We start from the raw sequence: 12,880 nt of genomic DNA, 5'->3' as shown, positions 1-12,880 counted from the left end.
AGAACTCCCATCATGCCTTGCGGGAAGATTTCTCTTTAAGTTTTACATTTTTCTGGATATACAGAGGTGTATGAACCGAATTAAAAACCTAGTTAGGTGTATTTCGTGTTTTAATGTTGTATTGAGTGTAAATCGTGTGTATATTCATGCAGGTGATGAATCTAGCGTGTGTGTGCTGTGTGTGCTGAAGAGTGTCCCAGTGCCTCCTCGCGCACATTCTCCAGCTTTGCGCAGTGGCAGTATCGTAGCCTATGAGGTTTATCCGAGGCGCGATTATTGCTAGTTGAAAACTTTACCCAATACCCCGCCTTGACGACTTGCAATATAGTCGGCGATGGCAATTTTTGACGGTCTCTACGGAGACTGATCTCATGGTGAAAAGTAGATTTGATATTATTTTAAGTTTTTATTATGATAATGCGTCATTTCTTAAAATAAAATCTGTTTCGTTTAATTCTTTATAGGAAATTCAGTTCAATGTAGGTTTATTTGTATGCCACTTTTTACGATTGATGTTGTTTCAAAGCAGCTTTACAGAATATAAACATACAACAAGAGGTTATTATTGTATTGTAAATATGAAAGTATTATTTAAGAATTTTTAAGAAATTATATATATATATATATATATATATATATATATATATATATATATATATATATATATAATTTACTATGTTATTTAAACTAGTTGCATTTTAATTAGGAATGTATTGAATGAATGAGTAAATTAATAAGGGATCTATTGATTTAATCTGTTTATTTGCAGGAGAAACACCATGAAATCCAGATTTATTTCTTTTCGGTCGTTTTTATAGGTACTTTGATGACGCCTCATTCTGATTGGCTGCTTTGGGGGTTTAAAAATAATTTAAATTTAAACGTTATCCAGCTTGAAAGTTTGTATCGGATCTCCGACACTAGATGCTGAGATCACCAGGCATGCTGACATACACACTCACCTAGGAGAAGTGCGTTTGCCTTTATTTTATTTTATTTTATTTTTAAAGAAATGATCAAAAAAAGAATCCGCCCCTTTAAACCAAAGTAGTAAACCATAGTAACCGTAGTACGTGCGCGTGCGTGTTGACCATAAGATTTTGTTGTAGATTGTTTTATAGATTTGTATAGAGCCGCATTCGTCTGTGCATTTTAATAATAATAATGATGATGATGATGATAACGTTCTGTTAGACTATACAGGAGGTCCGTGAAGTGTTCGAGGCTCGTTTTATTATTTAATTTTACTCATACAAGGAAGAATAAACGCTGTTTATAGAGCGCGCGCTAAAGTGATCTATTACGGTAGCTGCAGTGGGTGACGTTGCGCCAAGTGTTCCATCTTGACCTGCGCGAGATACATGGCAAACGTGATCCCTGTTTTATTGTCGTTTTGCGGTGTGTGTGAGTGTGTAAGTGTGTGTGAGTTAGTGTGCGTGCGTGCGTGCGTGCGTGTGAGTGAGTGAGTAAGTAAGCGTGTGTGAGTGTGTGTGTATGAGAGTAACGGAATGGCTACATCGAGGAAACACACAGTACCAACTGAAGACTGCAAGAATAACTCAAACAAACGCCTGAGGTTAGAGGATAAGAGACACATCGCTGCTGTAATCCTGGCCCGAGGAGGAAGTAAAGGAATTCCTCTGAAGAACATCAAGCTCCTTGCTGGAGTTCCGCTCATCGGCTGGGTGATACGAGCTGCTATAGACTCCGAGATGTTTGACAGGTAACTGAACGCATCAGCCATCACTTTCCATGTCCTGTCTCCATGTCCTGTCTCCATGTCCTGTCTCCATGTCCTGTCTCCATGTCCTGTCTCCATGTCCTGTCTCCATGTCCTGTCTCCATGTCCTGTCTCCATGTCCTGTCTCCATGTCCTGTCTCCATGTCCTGTCTCCATGTCCTGCTTTGTTAGATCTCTTCTGATCCATTTTCTTTGATCCAGTATCTGGGTGTCCACGGACCATGACGAGATTGAGAGGGTGGCAAAAAACTGGGGGGCTCAGATACACAGACGGAGTCCAGAAGTCTCTAAAGACACTACGACATCATTGGAAACACTACAAGAGTTTTCCAGACTTAACCCAGGCAAGATCATGTCATTCTGTGCTCTTCTGTAGTTTTTACATGTTGCGAGTCCAGAGAGGTAAAGCATGTATAAGTTAATACAGTATTCTAATTCTGCTCAGCAAATTAGTTTTGTTATTTTAAATAAAGAAATCATCTTGTGGATTATAACAGAATTAATTGATTGTGGGGGAAATCTCTCTTAATCCAGGGGACAAAACTGATCAATAAACTCAATAAACACAGCTACTAATGCTCTCTATGGACAAAGCTTTGGGATACCTCACGTTTATATCCATTCTCTATGTAGTCCTTTTTCAAAAGCTTTCCACAAAGTTGTCTAGAAATTCTTTGTGTGCTGTAACATTATGATTTCCCTTCACTAAGAGACTCAGACACTGCGCCAGCACGACAATGCCACTGTACACAAAGCCCATGAGCTCCATGAAGACATGGTTTGTTAATGTTGGAGTAGAAGAACTTGAGTGTCCTGCACAGAGCCCTGACTCTGACACAACCCCACTGAAAACCTTTGGGATGAACCGGAACACTGACTGAACCCCAGACCTCCTCACTCTTACACCATCAGTGTCTGATCTCACTAATGCTCCTGTAGCTGAATGATCACTAACCCCCACAGATACACTCCAACATCAGTGTCTGATCTCACTAATGTTCCTGTAGCTGAATGATCACTAATCCCCACAGACACACTCCAACATCAGTGTCTGATCTCACTAATGCTCCTGTAGCTGAATGATCACTAATCCCCACAGACACACTCCAACATCAGTGTCTGATCTCACTAATGCTCCTGTAGCTGAATGATCACTAATCCCCACAGACACACTCCAACATCAGTGTCTGATCTCACTAATGCTCCTGTAGCTGAATGATCACTAATCCCCACAGACACACTCCAACATCAGTATCTGATCTCACTAATGCTCTGTGAAGAGGTAGTGAAGAGCATAATATCAGCAATGGGTTCAACACACTTATCGGGTATGATGGTCAAGTGTCCACAAACCTTTGGCCATGTAGTGTATAATCTCAAATTAGTCAAATTTCTGAATAAATACATTTGCTCTATATTCCTTATTCATCAATTTCTTCAGGTAGTAACACAAAAAATGTAGAAAAGTGCGAAAGGGTGAATTCTTACACAACACACTTTACATGGGACATGAATTTCCTGCTCTGTTTTTTGATCTTATCTGTTTAAGCCATTTAAAAAATTCAGAATGTACAGTTCAGATAGATGCTGATAAAATGAACAAATTATTTATAAGGATTATTGATGATTCATTGATTGACTAAAACGTTATCTCTGGGCTATCCCTCTTGACATTAGACTGTAATGTGGCTCATGATCTATAACCCCTGGGCTGAACAGTGTTTGGGACAAATTCGATGCAATATCTGGGGTTTTGATTCATTGGTCAGTTTGTAAGTGTATTGTTTGATTGTTGCTCATTATCGTGTGTTTAACGTTGTGATGTCCTGCAGAAGTGGATGTCATCTGTAACATCCAGGCCACATCACCGTGCCTTCACCCACACCACCTGAAACAGGCTGTGGAAATGATGACCAAGCAAGGCTATGAATCGGTCTTCTCCGTCGTCCGCCGACACCACTTCCGCTGGCAAGAGGAAAAAAAAGGAGGTTTGTAGAACCAGATAGATGTACATCGACGATGTGAGTTTTTATTACTGCATGTTGAAGCAGCTTCATTCCACTGACTAGACTGCAGATTAAGACATAATTAAATCGCTTACTGTTTTTTGGCAAGGTCGAGATTTTACATTATTTACTGAATTGTAGTGTGCATTGCATTTTTAGCTTAATCAGTAATAAGTAGAGTAACATGGACATTCTCCCAAGCCTAAACTAAGGCATGTTTATTGACCTACTTTTATGAACTTATTTGATATGTCTTATGTGTTATCTCTTTCCCAAGTGGCCACAAGCACTAGGGCTCTAAACCTGGACCCATCCAGGAGACCCCGTCGTCAAGACTGGGATGGAGAACTGTGTGAAAATGGATCCTTTTACTTTGCCACCAAAGAGCTTGTAAACCAAGGCCTCCTGCAGGTAGGATATGGGTATAAGTGCTTTCTTATCGGTTGGTTGTGTCACTTTAGGCTTTAAATTGGGATATAGGAACAAGGGAAGGCGTACTTTCTTTATGCATTCCAGCAATATAACGACTTCGCCATTCCAGCCTATTCTGGAGTTTAGGAATAATTGAGCATGACAGTATAGAGAAATTCTAATAAAAGAAACAAAGTGCAAGAGGAATAAGAACAAAAACATATTGTGCATTTTAATATTACTCTATTTCTTTAGGTCATAAATATGTGTGTCACAGATACTACAGAATCACTTCTTAGCAATTATTTGTTTTATTTTTGCTCTACAAATCAGTGTTTTTATGTAAATATATAACTATGTGCTTCTCTTACTATGGTTCTATTCCACCTGTTCCATGTGCTTCTCCTGGTCTTCCTCCTTCTTGTCCTTCTTCTTCATCTTCACCCTACCACCTGTAGGCCATACAGACCTATTGCTTTTGCTATTCATTAACCTGTGTTTTTTTTTTTAAAGGCTTTAAATGATCATTTGAGACTTGATTTCTTTTTGGCAATTTTACTGCCTAAAAAGCTAACTGAGATTTCCATAACCATAACACATGAACAAAAAAGAACCATTCACACATCAGAACTTAATGCCAGGCCGAAGTTAGTTGTTCTTTACTGATGTTGATAAGAGTTTTCACTTAATACACTCTCCTGATCCGAATCTTGAGCTCAGGACTTTATAGTGTTCTATAGACCGTACTCTTGTATTCTATAGCAATGTTTTCTTCTGTTATTTTATAGGGAGGGAAAACTACTTACTTTGAGATGCTACCAGAGTATAGCGTTGATATTGATGTTGACATCGACTGGCCCGTAGCAGAACAGAGGGTACTCAGGTAAACGAACCAAATTTTACAATAACACTGTGAAGATTTTGCTCTGTGACTGACAGACTTGACTAGCGTCACCCTGAAAATCAACATTCTGGGATATGTGTGTCTTCGTTAATGTAGGTTTGGTTACTTTGGCAAGGATAATCCAGAGCTGGTGCGATTGCTCCTGTGCAACCTGTCAGGCTGCTTGACTGATGGCCAAATCTATCTGTCTGCAGTCGGAGAGGAGATGCTCTCTATTAACACCAGAGACCTGACTGGCATCCGCATGCTACAGGAAGAAGGAGTGGAGGTTGGTGTATTTAAACATGGCTGTTAAAACTTACTTGAGTTCAGTGAACTCGAAACCTCATCTGATTAAACATCCATTATTTGTTTAAGGTATGACAAAGTACATAAAGTAGATTCCTCACTACTTTCATTTTCATAGTGTATGATGGTCAGTCAGTTAAGATTGTAGATTTTCTGGTTGCTTTATCTCTGTAGAGTTTATCCAATTATATGTGTTAAAATGTACAGATTACGTACAGATTTGTCGTATTAAAACATGCTGTTTTTCAAGTCGTACTGGCCAAACTAGCAGTTCTCTTTCAGTTTGTATTTATTTTTTCAAGTGGTACATGGTTTGCTTTACCCAATCAATCTAATTACACAAACTGAATAGCCATACAATAAAACACATATTCAATTCATAAATAAAACACTCAATTCAATTCAATTCAAAACACACATAAATATTTCATTAAATCCAAAACATTTCTGCCTCTTTATAGTGAGCATTAATGCCATACAGCTTATTACCAATAGATGGCACTTCAGTCTGCACCACTGAGCACAAGAAGAATAAGTCAGAGAGACAACAACCTCCAGTCCCCAGGGTGCATCCCAAACTCTAACTGATGCCCATTGACTCCTTAATCCCGTAGCCTATGAACCAAAAATTGGTCGCTCAAAACCCACCTTCTTTAATGAAGATTTAGTTATTGAAATGCACTTAGAATCACATAATGAGAAGAACTTTTGGTTTCTTCTATGAGAAGGAAAGAACCACAATTACCAAATGAATTGTCAAAAATTAAAGTTCAGATAAAATTTTTTAACTTTTTGAAAAGTCAGGTGGTGAGAAGAATCATGTTTAGGGTAAAGCCTCCACAATTAAGCATCTAAAGTACATGTTATATAGGATTAAGCTTAATCTAAGAGTTTCTCTCTTTTTAAATTAGAACTACTGCTGATAGGCCACGAATCCTGAATATCTGACAGACCGTTTTCTGTATGTCTGTTAGCAAATCTGTTGATGGTTATATCTGTTAATGGTTATATCTGTTGATGGTTATGTCTGTTAGCATGCCTGTTAGCATGCCTGTTGATGGTCATGTCTGTTAGCATGCCTGTTAGCATGCCTGTTAGCAGGGCTGCCAACTTTTGAGTTCAGCTTAGTGTGAGATTCTGGGGGGCGGGGCTTTGGTTATGGAGTAGGGGCTTATGGAGGGGCGTGGCTTGGTTGGAAAGAAATACAAACACAAAATCCTTGCATATCCCTACAGAATTTCTTGGGAGATTTACATTACGTTAATGATTGATTTGGATGCAGCTCCCACTTGAACCCTGATACATTAGATAACATGCTATAACAGAAATTTAAAATTTATCCATACTGACACCACCACCAGTCAAATATCTGGACATGCTTGATGAGTTGTGATTGATATAAATAAAATCATGTTAATATGGCATGTGCCCTGTGATGGGTTGGCACTCCGTCCAGGGTGTATCCTGCCTTGATGCCCGATGACGCCTGAGAGGCACAGGCTCCCCGTGACCCGAGAAGTTACGCGGTAGAAAATGAATGAATGAATCATATGGGATGTCCATGACTTGACATTCTGTTCTTAGAAAACAGTAATTAACATTAACTACTAGGTATGTCTGGATATTTGTGTCTGAAAATGCTTTTGTACTGTTTTTTTATGATAAAGTTATGTAAAATAACTGCTCAGTGCTGCAAAACAAACAAATCTGCTAATGCTAACTTAATTCCATATAAACTATATAATAACATAGGCCTACTAGTTACTAGCCTAAACTGGACGGACCTATTAGTTACTAGCCTAAACTGGACGGACCTATTAGTTACTAGCCTAAACTGGACAGACCTATTAGTTAGACCTAATAGTTACTAGCCTAAACTGTAACTCACTGACCTGCCTGCGTTCACAATTCACACAGTGTTGTATGAATAATAGTCAAGTCACTTTTATTGTCACATCACCACAGCACATGTGCCATGGTGAGTGAAATTCTCCAGAATCCAGAAATCGCAGAACAATTTACATACAGTAATTAAACAGAAATTAAGAACAATTTATATACGGTTGAAAATGTGCAAAATGCTCAATACCAGGTGAAATGTGCAAATGTGAAAAAGATGCAATCTGCTTGTACATAGTCAGTTATGTTATTAGACATATTTACAATGCACTACACATTATATACAGTATGCACTTATATATACACACACACAGTCAGGTCCATAAATATTGGGACATTGACTCAATTCTTACAAGTTGTACTTTAACTGCAGACTGTCAGCTTTAATTTGAGGGCATTTACAACCAAATCAGGTGAAAGGTGTAGGAATTACAACAGTTTGCATATGTGCCTCCCACTTGTTAAGGGACCAAACGTAATCGGACAGAATAATAATCATAAATCAAACTTTCACTTTTTTAATACTTGGTTGCAAATCCTTTACAGCCTGAAGTCTGGAACGCATAGACATCACCAGACGCTAGGTTTCATCCCTGGTGATGCTCTGCCAGGCCTCTACTGCAACTGTCTTCAATTCCTGCTTGTTCTTGGGGCAATTTCCCTTCAGTTTTGTCTTCAGCAAGTGAAATGCATGCTCAATCGCATTCAGGTCAGGTGATTGACTTGGCCATTGCATAAAATTCCACTTTTTTTCCTTAAAAAACTCTTTGGTTGCTTTTGCAGTATGCTTTGGGTCATTGTCCATCTGCACTGTGAAGCGCTGTCCTGTTGTGAACACCCTTCACAGCAGTTGCCCAGATAAGAACCCCTACTTCTAAACACATTCTATTATATTGGTTATTGTCATGCACTGTGTGTTGGTCTACCAGCTTAAATTTTAAACAAACCAGATGACTTGTTCATTTGACAAACTCCGTGTGTGTGTGTGCGCGCGCGTGCGTGTGTGCGCGTGAGTGCATGTGTGTGTGTGCGTGTGTGTGTGTGCGTGCGTGTGTGTGTGTGTGTGTATAAACCTATTTCCAAACACTTTTGCTAATAATGTTAAGCTTGAAATAGTACAATTGACACTTTTTTTTATTTAAAGCATTGACTATTTAGAAGGAAAATTTCTGCCACCAGAATATGAAAATTTAAATGTTGAAATGGCCCAAAAGGGTTGGCATCATTTTGCAGGGTTGCACATTATTACTTCCTACAAAAAAAAATTCCTCTTATACATAAAAAAATTGTAATCTTTATTTCCAGATCAGTTTAAAACAGTAAATATAACACGGCAACATTAATAAGTGAATTCACTTAAGTTTTCGAAGTGACACATCAGTGATCAAGGCCTTATCTCGCAAATACTTCTTGCGAGGAACGGAATTCGAGGAAATATGCAATGCCAGTGTGAGTAGTCAGGACTTGTTGGGATCAGACAGCCATTAATCACTAGTGTTTTTTTAGGGAAATGACTAAACTTCTAGAACAACCCATTTAAAGTCCCAGGTCCCATGAGCACATCCTCAAGTCGCTACTCCCTACACCTTCCTACATAGTTTCACATTGAGCTTATTATTACTCAATTATTTGGAGTAGTTTCCGAATAATTAGCTTGAAGACATATAGTTGACTATTAATCATAGAAGAAGCCTTACATACATATTACAGAAAAATGAAATGATTTTCTTTGCGTATCCCGTATATTGCATTTATAGGGTCAGCTCCCCTGGAGCAGAGAGGGTTAATGGCTTTTCTTTAAGGCTTGAAACCCAACCTTCTGATCAAAACCCTAGGGCCATAAGCATTTGAGCCATCACTACCTTAAAAAATATTGTATTATTTAATTATATATAGCTGAGGCTTAAAGTTGATTTATGCTTATCAATTCAATACTCAGGGAAAACCCAGTCTACTTTGTTACTTTACATCAGTTCATTTGATGCAGTGACATAATTGCAAACATCACAGTGGGGAAAAAATATCTGCTTTTTTTTTTAATTGTAAGCAAGGATGGATGAATAAAAAAATCCATAAGGATCAGGTGAACTACTGTGTGATGGGGATGATGCACACTTCTGAGTTAGGACAAGTACACTATTAAAACATAGAAAAGGATAATATAAGCCTGCTTGTATTTCCAGATGCAAATCATCCTGGAAATCTTTCTTTGGTCATGTTCCTAGCAGGGAGTGTGGCGGTCTCATATGCCTCATATGTCTCAAAAAAATAAATTCTGTCCCTACAGGTGATCCTTATATCATCCAGTGACAACCCGGTCCCTGATGTGTTTGCAGAGAAGCTGAAACAGAAAACAGGTTGTGAAGTGAGGCATCTGAAAGAGGAAAAGCAAGTAGAACTGGAGAGACTGCTGCAAGAGAAGGAGCTTGTGTGGAAAGAGGTGGCCTACATAGGTGAGCATGCAGAAGTGAGAAATATGTCTAGAAAAAGAAGTCTTTTAATGAAGTAAGTAGATTCAGTTGGCTAAAATTGAAAGGATTCTTAAAAGATGTTCAGCATCATGCACATTAATCGTTATTGAATGCACTGTTTAAGGTGGCTAAACGCTCAGCTTCATTGAAACTATGCATATATATACTCAGTAATGATTAAAAACATGCTCACAAAGAAAATACGGTACTAAAGAATGCTTAAGGAGGCTCGGGTTCACTCATATACTATATATCTCCAAGTGATTATACTAAACATAAAACAAAGAAGATCCGTCCAAAATCCAGCTGTTCCTCAGCTGTTCTTTCTCTGCAGGTAATGATGTGCCAGATGTGGACTGCCTGAACTTGGCTGGTATGAGCGCAGTGCCCTTGGATGTCCCCATGGTGGTTCTTAATGCGGCTAAATACCCCTGCCAGAGAGCACCAGGACACGGGGCTCTTCGGGAGTTTATTGAGCACATTCTACTGATGAAGAAGGGGGCCATGTTTCAGAAAGCGAAGGATCGTTAGGAAAAAGATTCTGATCTAAAGAGATGTTTTTAAGCATGGATCAAGGTCCAGCTGTGGCATAGGATCTTAAGCTCTATGTTTCAGACTCGATTGTTATCAAATGTAAAATAGCTTGCTGTGATGTTTAGAATGAAGTTAAGACTCTGGTGCTAATGAAGTACCTTTTTTTGTTGATTTAGATTAAACAGTGATTTAGATTAACAAAGTGATTAGACTCATTAATAAATCACTAAAACATTTCCAGTGTTCTAGTCCTGCTTTAACTTCAGCATACACTAGAGGGCAATCTTGCATATAAAATTACCTCATTGGCTGAATATAAACCTGTAATCGTTCTTGTTTAGCCATGAATTGCCGAATACAGTGCATACTTTTATCAAGTTCTGGTACTTTCTTTTTTTTTATTTCACCTTTACACCATGACATGCATTTTGGCAGAAAAATCCTGAAAATTAAATGTTTTCATGATAACGCATGAACACATGAACATGTCACTGATTAGTGGACTATGAAATAGAAGAATGAGCTGTTGTATGTTTTATAAATGAGACATTACCCACCTTACTGTACAGTACATAATTATAAGGTGGGCTGGAAAATGTTTTAGAAAATACACATCTCCATGACTTCATCACATCTTCATGATTTGTTGCCGGAAATCACAAAAAACGGTTAAACTGAAGAAAAGTGGGTTCTCAACAAAATAATCTGTTGTTATTCAAGATTTAGAATACAAAAAAGATTTTTGAAGCTTAGTGCAAAACTGGATCAAAATACAACACCTCAATATATTGGCCTTAGTGTTAAAATAATATCTAATAAGAAATTAATCTCAATTAAACATAATTATACATGGTGTTAGTGTTTCTAGTCGACCTGACCCATGGAAAATCTTCAGATCTTTAATGGATGGTTATCAGTAGCTATAGGTTATAATATAAAATATATTATTATTAAAATATAATTTCTACAGAGAACCGGGTATATACACAGAAGAGATAAAAGGTTAAGGCTTGAAAACTGCATGCTGCTTAAAATATAGTTACTTCAGTAAATCCCTCTATATAACCTCATGACAATTTGATCATGTGCAAAACTGTCTCTTGAAATGGTCTTTGATAAGGGATTTTTAAGAACAGCATTAATGACAGCTCATGATGGCTGTGGGAGGGAAAGCCATCAGCCTCGATCGACTTGGTTTATATTTCTTCATTTGCAATTCTGATTAATCTCTTCACCTTGTGTGAGAGGGTGAACTCAATTAACTCCCTCTGCTTGTGGTTCAGAGCATCACTGTGTTCATAACGCCTGCATGCACCCCAACCTGTGGCGCGACGTGGCGTGTAGGAAATGTGGGGAACACGGTGGACAAGTGATTTTGTGCCCTGCACATTTTCAGCCTGTGAATGACAAACAAAATCTCTTTTTTTTGCACTGAATGAATGACAACCCAGCCAATTGTTGGTTTTACATTGTTAGCATTATATGAAATCAGTGGCAGTTTTATCAAAAGATGATGAATTTCATGTCACATTTATCTAGCATAAAAATCATCTTGCTATATTAGAATATTATTATATCTGTTATTGGCACTATGCTTCTCTTGGATGACTGGTTTTTAGTTTCGTGTATAATTTAGCCATTGATTGATGTAAATGCAATATTAGCATGCATGCATTTAATACCAGAAATGTTACCAGAATGTCTTTACTCATGCAATACATTTATGAGAGACATGACAATGTCTATTGTTAAAAGAAATACTTAGAAAGACACAAAAAGTAAAGAACTATATCCTGGCATAAAGAACATTACAGAAGATACATTCAGTTACCGCCAAGGAATTGTATGTAATTTGCATTCAGGCAGCCAGTCAATGTGATTCTACAATGTCTACTGTCTATTTTTGCCTTTAAATTATGTTTACAATATAAATAAATCATTCAGTTTGCCTTTTGGTTTTAGCTAGGATAGAATAGACATGCCATGCTTTTTCACTCAGAGAAAAAGTCAACATTTGATTAAAAAAGGAAGCATGACAATTTCAGATGAGATCCAGAGAATATATGTGATCAATACATTTGTGGTCGATCTGTACTTTGCCTGTTTGCTGTTTGCACTCAAAGAACCAATTAAAAAGGATCAATGTGAGCTTGTAAGGTTGACCGCATTGGTCACAGGTGTGCGAGCAGATCGGCACAGACTGCACCTGAACGTGCTATAATAAGTAGTTCTTATTAACTTTTTTAGAAAGTTTTGCCTAACAAATTCATTCCATTATGGAGTCTCAGGTGGGCTGGCTGGAATTGAATCAACATTCAGAACACTTTTTATTAGATATTTAAATTATTTACAGCATGGAATATGTCTCTCTCGTCACATCTATGGATTCAGTGAGTTGTGGCTATTTAAGGATGCATGTGATCAGTAAAGCTCAGATTAGCTGTTGCATTCAATCACTGTTTGATTGGTATTTCTTGGCCTAGTATCTGCCAAAAAAAAGTGTTTTATACACCATTACATCACAAGCCTAAAAAGTTGACAATTGGTATTCATGCGATCGACACCAAACTCTGTCTTCACCATCTGCATCTCACAGCAAAAATTGAAGGTTATTCATCAGGCTGGG

The 12,880-nt window shown here is 37.9% G+C and overlaps 1 protein-coding gene and 1 non-coding gene across 2 annotated transcripts; both read left to right on the top strand.

The window, feature by feature from the left end:
• Positions 1-222: 222 nt before the first annotated feature.
• On the top strand, positions 223-363 carry LOC113647308. Its single transcript, XR_003441638.1, has one exon. It is a non-coding gene; the product is annotated as a U4 spliceosomal RNA (small nuclear RNA).
• A 569-nt stretch (positions 364-932) lies between these two features.
• On the top strand, positions 933-10,490 carry cmasa (cytidine monophosphate N-acetylneuraminic acid synthetase a). Its single transcript, XM_027153963.2, has 8 exons — positions 933-1,723; positions 1,943-2,085; positions 3,574-3,729; positions 4,025-4,158; positions 4,947-5,041; positions 5,159-5,330; positions 9,537-9,702; positions 10,055-10,490. Exons 1-8 carry the CDS (start codon positions 1,509-1,511, stop codon positions 10,249-10,251), a joined length of 1,278 nt encoding a protein of 425 aa, XP_027009764.2. The 5' UTR covers positions 933-1,508; the 3' UTR covers positions 10,252-10,490.
• Positions 10,491-12,880: the final 2,390 nt, after the last annotated feature.

Source organism: Tachysurus fulvidraco, chromosome 19 (genome assembly GCF_022655615.1).
Source record: "Tachysurus fulvidraco isolate hzauxx_2018 chromosome 19, HZAU_PFXX_2.0, whole genome shotgun sequence".
NCBI classification, from domain to species: domain Eukaryota; kingdom Metazoa; phylum Chordata; class Actinopteri; order Siluriformes; family Bagridae; genus Tachysurus; species Tachysurus fulvidraco.
Note: the sequence above shows the minus strand (reverse complement) of the source record. Positions and strands in the feature narration are given on the sequence as shown.

Coding starts and splice junctions, on each gene's coding strand:
- cmasa (XM_027153963.2), top strand. CDS start 1,509: ATGGCTACATCGAGGAAACACACAGTACCAACTGAAGACTGCAAGAAT. Junction 3,730..4,024: donor GCAAGAGGAAAAAAAAGGAG/GTTTGTAGAACC, acceptor CTCTTTCCCAAG/TGGCCACAAGCACTAGGGCT. Junction 4,159..4,946: donor TAAACCAAGGCCTCCTGCAG/GTAGGATATGGG, acceptor GTTATTTTATAG/GGAGGGAAAACTACTTACTT.